Below are 16,752 nucleotides of genomic sequence, written 5' to 3'. Positions count from 1 at the left end.
ATGTCCTTTGTGGGCTACTTCAATCCTTTTCTGCCGCAGACTCTACGGAATCAAGATTCTCGGCACTCGAAATATAACTCCCTCTTGAATTATGGACAGTTCATCTTTGACATTTCTTTATTTTGGATATTCACCCACACCGGTGAGAGGTCAAGTGTTCTGGTTCCATGACTGATGTGTAGTTATATCTTTCAACGTAAGCATGTCACTGTTGTGGCTTGTGGCAGTGATAATCTTGGCTAACGAATTGGTAGCTGGTGTGATTGATTTTATGATGAAGTTGATGTAAGCATCAGATGACTTAGATTAAGTGCCTTGACCTTGAATGAGCACCCTGGAAAAATAGTCAGCAGTGTTCAGATCCTTTCCTGGATGATGCACAATGTTATAATTGTACGCTTGTAGCCATAGTCCCCATCGTTCAATGCAAGGAGGCATCTTGACCTTTGGATTGTCAACTATTGTTAGTAAAGCTTGATGATCAGCTACCAGTGTAAAAGGCCTTCTGTACCGGAATGCATGGAAGTGTTCACACACCCATACCACCGCTAAACCTTCTTTTTAATGTTTTGAGTAAGCATGTTCTGGTTTGGACATGCTTCTACTCGGATACACCACAATATGCCTTCAATTCATTCATAGTTTATCACCACATAACTCTCCCAAACTGCCAATCATCCGATCCCCTCCTCAGCTAAAGGCCTCTACAATAGGTAGCATGATTAAAGAAACTGAGGCCCAGATTTACTAAGCTTTTGCATTGTCCTTGTGTCACACAAGGTGATCCAAGGATAACTCAGAGGCTTCAGTAAGATTTACAGAGGTCTTTGTAAAGAAATGTAAAACAATACAGTGTCTTGTGCTGTTACATAACATTTCAAACTGGTAAGCATTCCATGGGGCAATCATTGCCATTTCTCTGCATCCACCAATGGATTTGACGGAACTCCAGATTTACAAAGGTTTGTAAACCATGGATTCCATCTAATCTCCCAGAGGATGGGGTAATAAGGATAAACATCTTTTTTTTTCTCCTCTTTCTATGCATGATGACTACTGCATCACACATAGATAGAGGAAAATGCCTCTTTGGATTGCTTGTATTCAGGAAGAAATCCCAGTACCCCTTCTTACACAAAAATAAAAACTGCCCATAACACAGGCACCCATGCACTACAGTGCAAGGGTGCCTGTGTTGGCACTAGGCATTGCACAGTGCACCAGCACAACAAAAGTGCAGAAATACTTCATATGTTTGTAAATATAAAGCACTTCTTTTGAAACAAAATAATATTTGATTGCCATTTTCAACATGCTACTGTACATTTCACTGCAGACAGTGGCCCCACAATTGTTGTACCCACCAAGTGTGATACTATACCCACCTGCATATTTCTGCCTAATATGTCAGGATAACCACATTTGGTGTATATCCGCATGCAACCATCCAACCCGAAAGGAAACAAAACTCCAACTCTAACAAATTGCAGACAGGGCAGTGGGAAGCACTTTTCTTTCTCTTTCATACAATGTGGCATAGTAAGTTCTCTTGCTGCATCGCGTTGCATGAAATAAATAGTAAATATGCCCCTAAGAGTGTAGAAAAATGCAGAAATCACATTCTTTGTTATCACCTCACCTCTTTATACAAAACGTGAAGGAGATGGCATACAAGCAATAAACAGGAAAAGGAAAGAGGAATGGTCATAGAGAGAGTTTGACTTGCCCACAGCAGATGTTGCAACACTGAAGGCATGATCAATTTTGCCACAAAGGGTGATTGGTTCAGCCAAGTGCAGTGCACTCTTGGTATGGACTGTTTCATCTCACATGTAAATATTCATAATGGAGAAGAGGGTTAATAGTTGAGTACACAGGGAACTAAGGAAATGGTTTTATATACCGGAAGAGGTTTTGGATAATGTAATTGACTACTAATACTGCTCAATTTTAATAACAGAATCTGATGCAGAATACAAGATTATTTTTGCCGACCAAAATACAATTTACTTTACACCTGGTTGGCATGCAGGGCTTCCACACCAGACTGAAATGGATGACAGGTAGGCTTACTGAAAGGTGGAGATGCAGTGATGGATGGAAAGGAGACCCGACAATGACACACTTGTGGTAATGCATGAATGAGGTATCCGAATTAAAATAAACAATGAATCCTATAGAACAGTTGATGGAAGCTTACCTTGAGGTCAGGGAGTGGTACTCACACAATACTACCTGGAAGAAACAACGCGGTAGACCCGGACCCCAAACACAGAGACTGATCAATACATTTTTAATGAGACCAGAGATTAGCCCAATGATATAGAAGCAATAATATGTTCACTTGAAAAAATGGACAATGAGATAAAAATGTTGTTGATCCTGAGGAAGACCACTAAGACTAGTATCCACCACATGAGGTTGAAACACGTTGGCAAGGTATATGAGGAGCAGAAATAAGGAAGTTTTCCTAGAAGAATAACCATTCAATGCTTACTTATGATCAGTCCTTAAAGGCAGCTTCTTCATCTGCAGTAGCCTTTTTGCTGTTTTGGAAACCTCCTAGAATAGTGCTCTCTGGGACTCTTTTAGTCTTACACAAACCAGATGAATTACATAAAACTTGATGAAAGCCCTGTGTAGGAAATTAGTGAAAATATGTTTAGAGCCCTCTAAGAACTACTGCTGAGTTACCAATATATCTGGAGGCTCTAATCCAATGGAGAGCAGAACATTGCTATAAACAAGAGAAGCTATATATTAAAGTTTCATTTCAACATAAAGAACAATTCAGGCCCGGGATCCTGCTTCCTCTTGAACCAAACATCTGCAATTTGTTCTTAGAGGGTCTGCAGTGCTTCCCTTCTGTGAGTATGGTATGCAAAAGTACTTCATTTTTATTTACAGAAATGTTGCAAAGTTTGCATCTAAAAGTCTTACATACAAGATACTTGCTGGAGGCTGGTTCAAGCATAAAATGACTCTTGGTAAGAATGATCCTCCGGCTTGCAAAACATTGTAGGAAATTCCTTAATGCGAAATGTCATACATTTTGCAGAACATGAAATTCAGAATTTACACACATTTTACTAGCATAATTAATATTCTCCTAAACCTACTACTGTACCCCTTTGAGAATCTCCCTTGGAAAAAAAAGGAAAAAGGAATCAGCAGTCCAGTGAGACTTGGCACTTGAATGTAGCCCTACGGACGCAGGGATAGGAACGTCTGCCCTAAATCTTAGATCCCTGTTTTGTGTCTCCAGGAAAAGCTCCTGATAGTCTGGGAGCATAGCATTCATCTCGTGGAAAAGTTGGAATTTAGAAAAGTATCTATCTGTGAAGGACTGGAACAAATTGCCAAGACTACCTTACAAAGGCTAGACATCAGTGAACAGGCTTTTCTAGTATGTCCTGCTCTGCGATCTTTGCAGTAAAATTCTAGACTGCGAGGAGGATTTAAACACAGTTATCCAAACCTGTCGAGTTCTGCCTGCATGCCTCTCCGCCTTGTCTTACTAGAAAATGTTGAAGTCCAAAAAACTGACTAGGGCCTTATTTTAAGTTTGGTGGATGAGATACTCCATCACAAATGTTACGTGTGTCCCGTCTGCTGCATTATAGTCTATAGTACCTGTGATACGGTGGACGAGATATCTGCTGCGTTTTGCCAAAGAATCCCGTAGGTAAGATTCTAAATAAAGCCCTACGTTTTAATGTAAAGCATGAAAAAAGTAGCAAAGTGACCTGGGTGTTGCATCTACAGTTTTCAATTGTTGACCAGTCTGACCATTTGCCGCCAATACTCAAGTCTTCAGTGAAACCCCAAATTGGATCTATCCGATCTTGTGAAAGCCACTGTAGTCTTAGTGTCATTCATTGCCCGGCTGGAGAATTTTGACCTTGAACAAAATGACTATGGCAGAAGTTTAAACAGTTAACAGGTTGATCTTCTAGTGTTTATCTGACATGTGCCCCAGGACGGTCGACCTGTTATTGCACTAATGACACAGTCACCTTTGCACCAATACTAACATAAACTTGGGACTATGCAGTTGTTTTCTATACATGCTTTTTATTCTCTAATTCCCGATCATCTTTACCAATTGTTGATGTTTTGGTGTCTTTTTATTCATCACATAATATTCCTTGTTACTAAATTGGTTTAAGAATTATTTGTGGTCAGTTTTCTGACATTATGCTGTTTTGGTGCTGCTAAAATACTTGACAAACATATTCTGTGATGAACATTATAGTGCTGAGCCACAGACACAAGGATAAGTCCAGCATTCATCTGTGAAACCCAGTTTTTACTTGTTGAGGTCAGGGCCACTTAACTTTGTGGGAGTTCACCCACTGCCCCTCCCCCTGGTTAACAACCCACTTCCCCAAATTATATAATCAGTCAATTGCTAGAGTAAGTTACCTTATATCATTCTTGTTCTGTGAGTATTTATTTCAGAGAGTTAGGTGGCAATCAAATCTAACTATAAAGCCTTGGAGCACTGTACAGAGGAGGAAAAGATACCACTCAGGTGGAGAAGGGGTGCTAGGAATAGTAGGGAAGAGGGAAGTAAGCACAACATCAAAAATGGAAGAAAAACATAAAAACATTTCTGATAGGGTGACGAATGGTGTGGTCAGGATGTTTGGAAGACCATGGGGAACAAGTATTTTTTGAGCCAAGGAGAAAGTGGACATATAGCAAAAAATAGGCTACACAAGAGTGTGTGGCGGGGGCAGGAGAGTGTGTCCTCACTTGTCTTTTATTTTGTTTTGAAATAATATGCATGGATGTCTAGCAGTTGTGCAAGAACACAAGAGATAATTTTTTTCAAAGAGAGCATCTTATCCATAATTATAAACACATTTGCTCTAAAAGCATAAAGAAAAATAATGAAGTTCTATAAATGGTTGCAAAAACTACTGAAATGTTTTGATAGTAAAGTAATGGAAACCAGTATCCATTAGTTCCTGCAGTTTTTGTTTTTAGGTCTCGCTGGTGTTAGCAGCGCATAGCGCTGCTCCAGCGAAAGACCTATTGTTGTGGGTTTGCCGGGAACGAGCACAGTGGGTGGTTACGCGCTTTACCTCGGTGATATCATTGCCTGTACGCGCACGTCCAGGCCGGCGCCGTGCACAACCCGTCCCACATTCAGAGCAATTCAGGCATTCGAAATCGCGTGCACAGACAGCCACACTCACGCTGCGCATACACACACACACATACACCCACGCAGGCACAATGCATCAGGACACACTTACACAGACACACAGCCCCACATATACACACGCACAGCCAACAGACACACAGTCACACATACACACGCACAGCTACACACACGCACACACACAGCTACACCCACACACGCGCACCCCCCCTACCTTCCAAAAGTGATAACAGAACCAAGGTTATGAAGCCCTAATTACCCAAGAACTGATTTAAGAACCGTGCGTCCTTCATCCCAGAGAATATAAAAAATTAAAGGAGGATTCAGGGTAGGCTACCCTCTATATAGCACCCATGAGGGGGGGGGGGGGGGAGAGGTAAGACTTACTGTGAATTCTCCTCTGTTTCTTTCTGTCCAAAGAGGTGAAGTCACCTCATGAGGTAACGACTGTGGCGAGGAACATAAATCTAATTATATTGGCCGCATCTATTGTAAATTATTCTTTGTTATGCTTTTTTAGCCTCGTCCCTTTTGAAGATAAGCCGCACTTTCTTAATCTCATATTAAACCATGTAGTGTTCTGTTAATTCATTGTTACATTGTGCCCTTTTCCATCCTCCCGTCCCTTCCCCACGTCTCTTCCCATTTCCTCTGTGTGCGTTTGTGGCGAACGCCGTGCACTGCGTTTTAGAATGTTGAGGGCACGTGGGCGGTGAAGGAACTTCAACAACATTCTGAGGGAAGCACTAACTGAATAAAGTCACAAACTAATGTATCTCTTGCCATCTCATGGGTAATTTGGTGACAAGTGTGGGATGCCGACGCTACATGCCCCTGCCATGCTTCCTGACAAAGTTGTGGCCTTTTAGTGACATGCCGGTTGCTCTCTTCAGGTCCTCACATGGAGTGACTCTTCGACGTGACAAGTTGGGAGGAATGGCAGGCAACTCCTGCCAGCTAAAACGTGCTGCACGCCCATGCCGGCTCCCAAATCCTTTTTTCTCCTTTCTGAAATGCCTCCACCCGCTTTAAATTGCCCCCCCACTCACCGGGCTCTTTTCTTGTGTTGCTTTGGCGGCCCCCTCCCACGGCCTCGCGAGCTGCGCAGCACTTCTCCAGCAGAGCTGCGAACTGCGCATGCACCGCCACTGGTCACAAGCCTCAGGGCACGCCGATGTGCACGCGCACGGCGTGCTTTTCACTTTCACTTGTTTTATGTTCTTTTCGGTGTGAGGTGCCCGCTCGTACAAGCCCGGGATTTGCACTCTGCAGCAAAGGAAACTGTTGACACTCTGCTGAAAGGCAGTGGAAAGGTACACTACGACTGAATAAAAATAAATTGAATAACAACACCACCAAAGACTTCTGTCTGCCGTTTTCTGAGTTCGGAATCTGGAATAAAACAAACCAATTGACGTATGAAAGAAAGCGAGAGCACGCATTGGCGCTTGGAGACATTAGTTTAAAGTACAGATGATTGTTTGCGGCTCAATTATCAAACTAGCTAATAATGAGAGAGGGACTGGTCAACAACATGCTGGTCATGATTGGGTGAAAATAAAAAGTGCTAACTTGATACTATTAAATACACTACGTGCATATTATAGCACGACACGAAACGGGTATCCGATGTGTGAACGTACAATTTTTGTGAAATAAAAAATATATATCGCAGAGATTGGCAAAATTGTTCACGGAACAACCCATTTTTGTCAATACTTTCGCATCTTGTCACATTGTCTATTAATTTGCACTTCCTTCCGTGTGTTGAAAAGAACAAAAGTGAAATGGAAAGTGAACGGTCCCTAACTCATCCACCAAAGAGTATCTCATCACGGGACATAATGAAAATCCGATATGGCTTCCAGCAGGGAAAGGGATTTCAGCCAAAAACCTGCAGGGGAGGCCACCCTCAAAGAGACATGGTTGTAAATGTGGGAAGCCCACCGAGGCACGAACACAGGCGAACTTAACCCTTATTACCGCCGCTGCCCAGGCCGTCCTAGCGCCCCCCCACAGACATCGGCTATCCATGCGGTTGCCCTAAATTGAAATAAATTGCCCCGCCCCTTCCTGCTGCAAACACAGGGCCAATCTTAGAAACATGTCAATAATCGATATGCCTCTGTCTCTCATTAAAGGAACGGCTGCTTGTCTATGAGAAGCGTGTTCGTGCGTGCCTGTGTTTTTGTGTGATCATGCCTGCACATCCGTGTCTATGCGCAAGCATGCCTGTGTACCTATATTTGTGTGATCATGCGCGTATATCCGTGTTGGTGCGTGAGCATGCCTGTGTACCCGAGTTTGTGTGTGAACATGCCTGTGTACCCCTGTTTTTGCGTGAGCAGCCCTGTGTATTCGTGTTTGCGTGTGAGCATGGTTCTGTATCCGTGTTTGTGTGTGATCATGCCAGTATACCCCTGTTTGTGCGTGAGCAGCCCTGTGTATTCGTGTTTGCGCATGAGCATGGTTCTGTATCCGTGTTTGTGTGTGATCATGCCTGTGTACCCCTGTTTGTGCGTGAGCAGCCCTGTGTATTCGTGTTTGCGTGTGAGCATGGTTCTGTACCCGTGTTTGTGTTTTATCATGCCTGTGTACACGTGTTCGTGTGAGCCAATGTTTGTTTACTCCTCCTTCAACGTTATGCGTGCGTGCGCCTGCGGGTTGTGAGTTTAGCTAGCATGGATGTGCACAAGTGTTTGTGCTCTTTTGTCCATGTTTACTTATATACTCATGGTTCCATAATTGTGTGGGTTGCGTGCATTCCCACGGTGTGTTTGCACGTGTGGGCGTTTACATGTACATTTGTTCGTTGTTTCTATTGTATGCCTTTGTTTTCCGATGGGGTTCAGGATGCTTATATGTGTAAAGGGTATTAGAATTTAAGTGTGTGCAATCGTGTGTTCAGGTTATTATGTGCCGGTTTGTGTGTGCGAGCCGCGCTCTGTCTATGTACTTTTGAGCGCACATTGATCGGCCTATTACGGGTGTGCTTTGTGCGTGCGTCTGATTACAGATGACTCTGGGACTGCCTTTGCGTGCTCCTAAGCCCATGTGAGCGCATTGCATGTCATTATTGCGTGCATGTGGCGGTGTACCCTTGTGGGTGCATTGGAATTGTCATTATTGACTTCAGGTGCGTTTGTGTGTGCCCTTGTGTCCGCGTATGCTTAGTCACTATTGACTTTATGTGTGTTTGTGTGTGTCAGTGTGCCGCGTAGGATCTCATTATTGACTTCATGTGTGTTTGTGTGTGTCCCTGTGTCTATGTAGAATTTGTCATTATTTACTTCATATGTGTTTCTGTGCGCCCTAGTGGGCCCGCAGTATTTATCATTATTAACGTCACGTGTAAATGTGTGTGTGCGTCTGTGACTATGGATGACTATTACTGTGTGTGTCTTTCTTAGCGCGTAGTATTTATCATTGATTCATTATCCATTAGTCATTGATTTCATGTGTTTGTGTGCGCGCCTGTGACAGGTTGTGTGCTCATCTGTGCCTGAGCACTTCCGAGCGTGTATGTGTTGTCATCATTGCCTGCTGCGTCTTTCCTTTCATGTTTGTGTGTTCCGCGCGTCCTTCTGCGAGTATATGTGGTCGTCTTTGCGGTGTCTCGCCGCCAGGTGAGGTACAGACACGTCCAAGTGTCCGAACAGACTAGGATGTCTTCGTTGTAAATCCCTTTGGGATGTAGGAAGTGGGGACGGGGCATCAGCACAGGCTGAGGCGGCAGGGAGTAGTGTCGGCTGGGAGGTGTGATCTGGGAGTAGTCTGGGGGAGCTAGGCTATGCGATTTGCAGACCCTCTCCAAGGGGGCGAGCTGAAGAGTGAGCAGGACACCAGGGTCAACCGAGTCCTCCAGAGGCCAGATGTGGCGGAGTGCCAGGCCATGAGGTCAAATGGGAACTCGTTGCCACCACACCATCACTCACCGCCTCCACAGCATCAAGCTGTGCAACCATTCAACAACAATTGGTTCAAATATGTTCTCTCAATGTTTCAAGCTTTATTACAAATGTCACAAAAAGATGTTAATATTTCACTTCTGTTCTTGGATTTTCGTCACAATAAAATACAATGAACATAATCTTCACAAAAGTTATTTACTAAAGCTATTGCCATTATAAATTACAATAACTTTTATTTAAGTATTAATTATAAAAAAATAAAAGCCATTTTTATTTGTAATATCAATACATCTAAGTCACGTAAATACAACACATATTGCATTACAAATGCTATAGGTGTCACATTTGCGAAAGTTAAAACTATTGGCATTGTAATTGACAAAGCTATTAATTTCGCTATTTTCAAAACCAACACCTAAATAAAAAATGTGTCATTTACAAGACCAATAGCTCAAACTTTCCTAATGTGAGACCTATTGCATTGCAAATGCTTGTCTGTACAGTGTCCTCTCTCAGAGAGTATATTTTGCTCAAAATACTAAAAAGTTCACTTCAGGAGCCGATAATAACCTGGAACTGCATTGTGTTCCTGCTAGAAACCCTATATATTTCCCATTAAAGAAGTAATGGGAGAGTGGTAAGCATTTATTTAAGCTGTAAAGGGTGAAGTGGAGCAGCAAGTTGAGACATAGTGTTGTAAGCTTCACTACGCCCTTAATATCATGCTAACACATGAATAGTAACAGTGGCATACTACAATCTAACCCTTCCCCTTTTTTATTTCAGGATCCGTGTGTACTACTCGAATCAAGACAGGTGTAGGTTACCCTCAGCTAAGTGCAGTCATCGAGTGTGCTGACTCTGCCCATGGTCTTAAAGGACATATTATTTCTGTAAGTCAAAAAGGCATGCTTTTCCTGGCATCAGAAGGGGGGACAACGCACACACTCCACTTAAAAATAAAATGTCCCAGGGAATGGGTTCCCTGTAGCCCAAAGTGGCTTAGGGAGGGGGCTGTGCCAATGGGTTGGAAGCAAGAGCTGACAGCAGGTCAAGACCTGCAGCACACCCCATGCCGCACACAGCCAAAGGCCATATGTGGCATGGGGTTTGCTGCCTGTGAGGGTTTGGCCACAAGGCCTGGCCTGAAGCCCCCCACAGCGCACAGCCTCTGGCCGGGGTTTGGCTTTATGTATAGTAATAAAAGGTTGCAATACTTTAACAAAATAAGGTTTAAAATTCAATAAAAAACTATGGGCAAAGTAATGTTATAGTTAAATGAAAATTTCAGTGACAACATAACATTTTAAACATGGAAAACCACTGAAATTCACCAGTTACATTTATCTCAAGTAACTATAACTCATTTCCGGAGGTAACTATAACTCGAGTACCTCTCCATGCACTGCTAATTACCCCACAAATTACATCACTCATGACATCTTGTGTGACACCAATGATAATATCACTGCAAAATGTGCAATTAAATTATTGATGAGAAAACTGCATGGCGGGCGTGAGGTATAGTTACCTTAGGGCACAATTTATAATTACTTGAGTTAACAATAACTAGTGAATATCAGTGGTTTTATACGTTTAAAAACTTATCCTGTCACTGAAATTGTCTTTGTGTTACTTTAACCTTTGATTTTATCAGTGAATGTATATGTTTGTAAAATAATGTATTTAATTTAATATTTGTTCCTATGGTGTGTTATTTTATTTCCCTGGCTACATTATTTTCTATGCTAGTTTGTTGCAGTACTAATGATGGTCATGTTTGGTGCTTGACTTACTCCAAGGCATTACATTTGAGACATTTTTGAATTTTTTAGTCCTCTAATAAAATTAACCATGCAGTTTATGAATAGCAATGCGCTTACTCAGCTGTGTGTCTGTGTTTGTGCTCCCATGTTCCTTCCTACACCCCTCTTTAAATTTCCCTAAGCCCCTCCCATTTAGTACTTTATATTCCCCATTTTTTCAGCACTCACCCTAGTTCTCCCCACCTTTTACTACGAAATAGTACACATACAGGTGCAGATATATCGGCATACAAAAGACAGGAGAGGCAGAGTTGTGGGTCGCCATTGTAGGTTTGTGAATTGCATTTTCGAGTAAATAAGTAGTACTGCTGCAGAATTACATTACCTACTACAAAATGTAGTTCATTAATTGAGCTGATTATTTGTAAAATAGCTAACCCATGAAAGAGATGTTTCTTTTGAATAAAAAGTACAGTGTAAAATGTCCTACTTTTTGTTTTAAAAAACATTTTTGCAAATCTGAAGCGGTTTTCTACAGAATGGGGATCGCGCACAGTAGTGAATGGGTACGCCATCTGCTAAACGACTCATTTTTTATGATGATCTAAAACTTCATCATTTTAGGGCATAAAGTATTTACTTTTCTTAGCTCTTTATTTATTTGAAAACATATAGATCTGTATTAAAATTGCACTACATTTTTTGTGACTGTCCAGCCACAATGTTTTCTCATAGTATTTGTTGAATGCCTTAGTGTGGATATTGTTATTCTTTTGGTTATGATTGGGTTGAAGATACAAAAACAACTGAAGAAGTTTACTAGTTACTTGATTAAATACATCCACCATATCATAACTCTGAGAAGAGATCATCCAGCCTGAAATCAGTCTAATGCAAGTTCATCATACAAAATGGCTTTCAGTAGGTTGTTAGCATTTAAGTGGGTTTGTTTTGGGCTCTAACTTTGATTTGATAAGTGAAGTCTGAAAATCTATGTGGAAACGACCGTATTGAAGTTTGATTGCCTGCTGTGTACAGAGCTGATTGCTGAAGTCTTATTATGAGATAATTCCAGCACAACTCTTATTTCATCAGAGCCCAGCAATTATTTTGGCATTCATTAATGTGACTGAAACTGCAACCCCCTTGGATGCGCACATACTGTGAAAGCATATGCAATTTCATATAAAACCTGTTCACTAAGCTTCAGAGCCACCAGCAAGTTCCTTTCTTGTCTGCTTATTAATATTTAAATACTTAGTCAACATGGCAATGATGCATTGTGAATCTGTAATACTCTGTTTAGACATTGGTATTTGTTCTAAGATCTTTCAGTTGATAATCAATCAGATGCTTCTCTAATGGAGAAAACCCGAATTATAGGTATTATTGCATTTGTTATTGCAGTGCAAATTGAAGAATATTTCCCACGGGCAATAACTAATTTCTTTTTTATTTCTTCTTTTCTTTAGGACGGTGGTTGCAGTTGTCCGGGAGATGTTGCCAAAGCTTTTGGTATGTTGCTGATGTTACAATCACAAGCGTACATGCAGATGTAGAATTTATTTGCTAATCAAATTGCTCCAAAGTGTGAAATTTAATTTTAATTTATTGAACACTGGGGAATTTTCTCAGTCTTCAGCAGGAGGGGCAAGTGTCTTACAATTGTAGTCTATGTCTAAGGAGGTTTCCAAACAATTAAAATATTGTATTCTTTTATCATAGCCAGTAACCATAAGTTTAGCTCATGCTGCTGTAATGTTCTCATAGGTAGAATCCCTGAAAGAGCTGAGGAATACATAGAAGACACATTAATAGAGAAATTGTTGAAAACGAGATTACATAACGTAATAAAGTGGGTCTGTAGATAGTAAGAATTGACACTCTTTGTTTTAAACCTGGGTTTTTTATTGTCAAAAGGTTTTAGAGAAACAAATTCTTGGAATTTATAAATAGCCGCACATATCAGAGGAATATTTCCTGAAATCTTCAGGAACAGACATGATTTGAATGTTTTAAACGCATACACCTAAGCCACCTAGGATCACACAAAAGAGTGCTAGTTAAGGCTGTCTTTTCCCGGAACCTACTGGAGACTGATGTGCCTAGTACAGTGAAAGATAGCATCATATATCAGTCATCATTACCACTCTCATTGTCCATTACTTTGAAGTGACATCTCACTCTCAGCAAAGTGAGCATCACAACAGCTGTGCAGATGACATAAAATAGTAAAATAGAATAAATATTATGACTTTTTTCAATAAACTTAGGGACACTTAAGTACATACCACTACAGGCCACCCATGCCGCGCGGCCGCCGCCTCCAAAACAGTGCCACTGGAAATAGTACAACTGTTGTAATAGCAGGACGGTAAGAGATGCCATAATCAGGCGATGGCCCCTGTGCCAGGTCCCAATGAGTGAAGATTATAAATGTGGCACATGATTAAGTCGTGAAGTAACATTATGCAATTTATTTTACCACCTTGTATACATGTGAGATTCTACTATGCTGACAATAATACATTGAATACTCTATTTTTATGTACTGTAACTGGAAGAAAATGAATAAAATGTATTTAAAAAAACTAATTATTTAAAGCTCCTAGGGAGACAAACCAAATGTCTGATAGGAATTCATTCCTGTCACCAGCAGGTTACCCAGAGATCTCTCAACTAGGTAGCTACAATACAGGGTTCAAATGTTTAAAACGGAGCAGCTTGTCAACAGTAGTGGAAAGGTATATGTCATTAGAGGTATTTTGCAAACTTGTGAAACTGACATATTCCTATCATAGCTACAAGTAATACCTCTGCTGACACTTTGACATAACCAATCATTTCAGCCTTATGTAAAGACTGGCAGACAGGGTATTCCATCTCAAAGGATACTCCATCACAAAGGACACTCCCAGCGGCTGCTGGCAAGTAGTCCGGGTGGGGAGGCGGGTACATGTGTGATCGGTGCATGTATGAATGCAAGGGGAGTGGTAAGTGTAAATAAAAAGAAATAACCACGCACCTTGCTTGCTGCACGACGTCTGATGACCTCCTCACTCAGCCGTTTTCTGCTCTGTCTCTTGCAAATTCTCCTAACCAATCCTGTTGCTGCTCTCACCAGCATGAGAACAGCGCCATGATTAAAAGGAGCTGCCTTTTCTGTGTTCCAGAGGGCACTAGAGGCTTCCGCTTGCTCTAACCCAGCTGTCATGAGACAGCTATGTTAGAGAAGTTTGAACTGCGCATGTCTGGCTGGCTGTCGCAAGGTGGCTGGCTAAAAAGACACGCGCAGTTTAAACTGAAGTGCATATCTCACTGCTACCGCCCAGCAGCAGTGGTCCTGCTTTTCCTGAAAGTTTTATTTTCCATCTCTGGGGCTTTCCTGTAGGGCATTTTTGCCAGCGGGGTGACTCTCCTCCGCTCACACGGAGCGCCCCTGGACACTCCATCACAAACATGGCAGATTTCCAGTAATTCCTACTCTCAGTTCCCCCGCTCTATTTAGCAACAGGGGAACTGACGTGATTCTGATGACAAAGCCCCCACAAGCTCTGCTGCTGGAACCCTATGTCAGGCCGCCCAGCTAATGCTGGGCTGTCAGTCACTGTAACTCAAACTGTCCGCCCTATTCAGGGCCAACGTTCAAATATACATTTTTCCTTTTCACAACTTCCAGAGAATGCCTGTTTTTCTTAAACAGTAACCCAAAGAAATGATTCCCATGTGCTCAGAAGAAAACACGGGGTTCAGGGAGACGTATTTTTAGTTTTTCAACAATAGACAAAAACATTGCTGAGTGGGCATTTTAATACATGGCCTGTAAAGCCCTAGTACCATCAGCAGAAGCACCTTGACCATGGCTCTGCTCAGGGCACAGTGATCTCCACCTGCCTGGCAGAGATCTCTAAATATGGAAGGAGGTTTTCAGCAGGTCAGTGGAGTAGTTGATGTGGACTGCTGCTGTGACAGGCAGGCAGATCCGTCTGCTATTCTCCAACTGAGGCGTTAGGCCTCCTAGCATCACATCTGTCAAATATTTAAAACCAAAGACCAGAAAATTCCCACCACAAATCCCCATAAAAAGGTTTTATGTTTTACAAATTGACATTTTCACAAAGGAGTCAAGTTATTGCATTTGCCCTGGGGTAAAGAGAATGCCGAACATCAGCACCAAGATTGAAAGCTGTTGAGAGGCCAAGCACTTTTATAGTTAAACTACAGAGATATTATGTTCATAAAATGTACATTGCAAGAGCCAGGGAGTGTAATGGCGTTACTTGGGAGTACATCAAAATATGATGTTTTTAGTGACTGGAGTAAGGGATAGTGTTGGCTCTATCACTTCATAACATTACGGAGAAAAGTAGAAAAACACCCGGACTACTGTTTTATTTATCCAACATTTCTAAATATTGTTTCTTAAAGTAAGGCATACTGCATTAGGGTGTGGAAAATACTGGGTATTTCTTTCAAATTCATGGAAAGGTTTTTATGGAGTAGAGTTCAAATCCAGGGGAAAAGCGCAAACAAGCATCTTAGTAAAGTTCTCCCAATATATATAAGGCTGTTTAATTTGTACTGCTCCACAGCTATTTATGTTTAATAATACTTTGGACATTTTATTGAAATGTGATAATTCCTGACTGGATTTTTAAAATTGAGCAGTGGTAAATTGCCATTGCTTTGTCGTGTTCTGTTCTGATAACTTGTTCAACTTTCATGGCTTTTCGTATTATTATTGCACTTAAGGCAGTTATTTGAAGGGCAAGAGACAACCATTTTTTGATTGGAGTGAATACTAGCATGTAGATGGACAATGCACTATCTTCCTCCTTAGTCAAAGCCTCTAAGATGCCCTTAAGCGGTTCAAATTGACAATTAAAGTCTCCTCCCATTAGTTTCCAATCTCCAGCTGGGGCAGATGCCAGGTGGGTACTTAACAACTCTATGGCCGCAGAAACTCTGTTTTGTGCCCCAGGTCTAAGATACACATTATAAGTGTACAGGGCGAATTGCGAGAAAGTCAGAGAAATACACACAATGCCCGAGGAGGAAATTGTACGTTCCTTCATCTTGCAGGTAAGGGCTGTTAGTACCAACACATAGTAAGCCCACCCAATGGTCTCCCCTTGCCTATAGACAGAGCTGTCTCACTGAAGTTGACATATCCCATCCGTAGCACAGCCTTGGTGCAGCAGGTCTCCTGGAATAGACAGAAGTCATATGAATAGCTAAACTGGGTCCAATTAGAGCAATTCAACTTGGAGCAAGCCCAGTAATGTTCCAGTAGAGCAATTCGAGGGGGGTACTAAGCTAAGACAGTTTAGTACATCTGCAGTGCTAGGCCCTTCCCTCCAACCTTAGTCTGTGCAAGGGCAGGGGGATGCACTGAAAGAAGGGGCCTGTTTGCAGCTAATAGATTAAGGCCTTTAGTGGGTTAGTGGCAAACTGACTGCGGAGGAGACGTTAGTTAGACCCTCTGTGGGTAAGGCTGGCTTAATAGTTAACTCTGGCTTAGACAGGGCCCTCTTAGGCCATTTTACCAGGAGCACACTGAAAAGTAGGATTTTGCTACATAGTCACTTAGTCTCAGTCTCGCTTGATATCAAGTCAAAAGAGGATGTTTAGACTTCTAGACTACAAAGGTGCCCATATGTAGGAGCTGTCGGCGGTGATGGTTGAAAGAACTTGTAGTAAGGAACGCTACGATGATATATACATGGTTCTAAAACATAGTTCACATTCTTCATTAAGCTTACAATACCACATCCTTCTGGGCACAATTGTAGAATCAATGGAGAATTACTATGCTAAAAAGATGATTTTTAAGACAGTGCATGGAGAGAGCTTTCCAGTGGCTGGAAGCTTATGATCTATAAGCCTGTCTCTGTGTTACATCATG

At 41.8% G+C, this 16,752-nt stretch overlaps 1 protein-coding gene across 1 annotated transcript in view; it reads left to right on the top strand.

Annotated features, from left to right (window-relative positions):
- The window catches only part of GMPR (guanosine monophosphate reductase), a 491,435-nt gene that overhangs the window by 342,114 nt on the left and 132,569 nt on the right, over positions 1 to 16,752 (top strand). Inside the window, exons 6-7 of the mRNA XM_086965158.1 lie at positions 9,868 to 9,974; positions 12,320 to 12,362. Coding sequence (XP_086821284.1) covers positions 9,868 to 9,974; positions 12,320 to 12,362 — 150 coding nt within the window. The remainder of the gene's footprint in view (positions 1 to 9,867; positions 9,975 to 12,319; positions 12,363 to 16,752) is intronic.

The sequence above is a fragment of the Lissotriton vulgaris genome, chromosome 4_1 (assembly GCF_964263255.1).
Source record: "Lissotriton vulgaris chromosome 4_1, aLisVul1.2, whole genome shotgun sequence".
NCBI lineage: Eukaryota > Metazoa > Chordata > Amphibia > Caudata > Salamandridae > Lissotriton > Lissotriton vulgaris.
The sequence above is the reverse complement of the archived record's forward strand: the minus strand, read 5'-3'. Positions and strand labels throughout refer to the sequence as shown.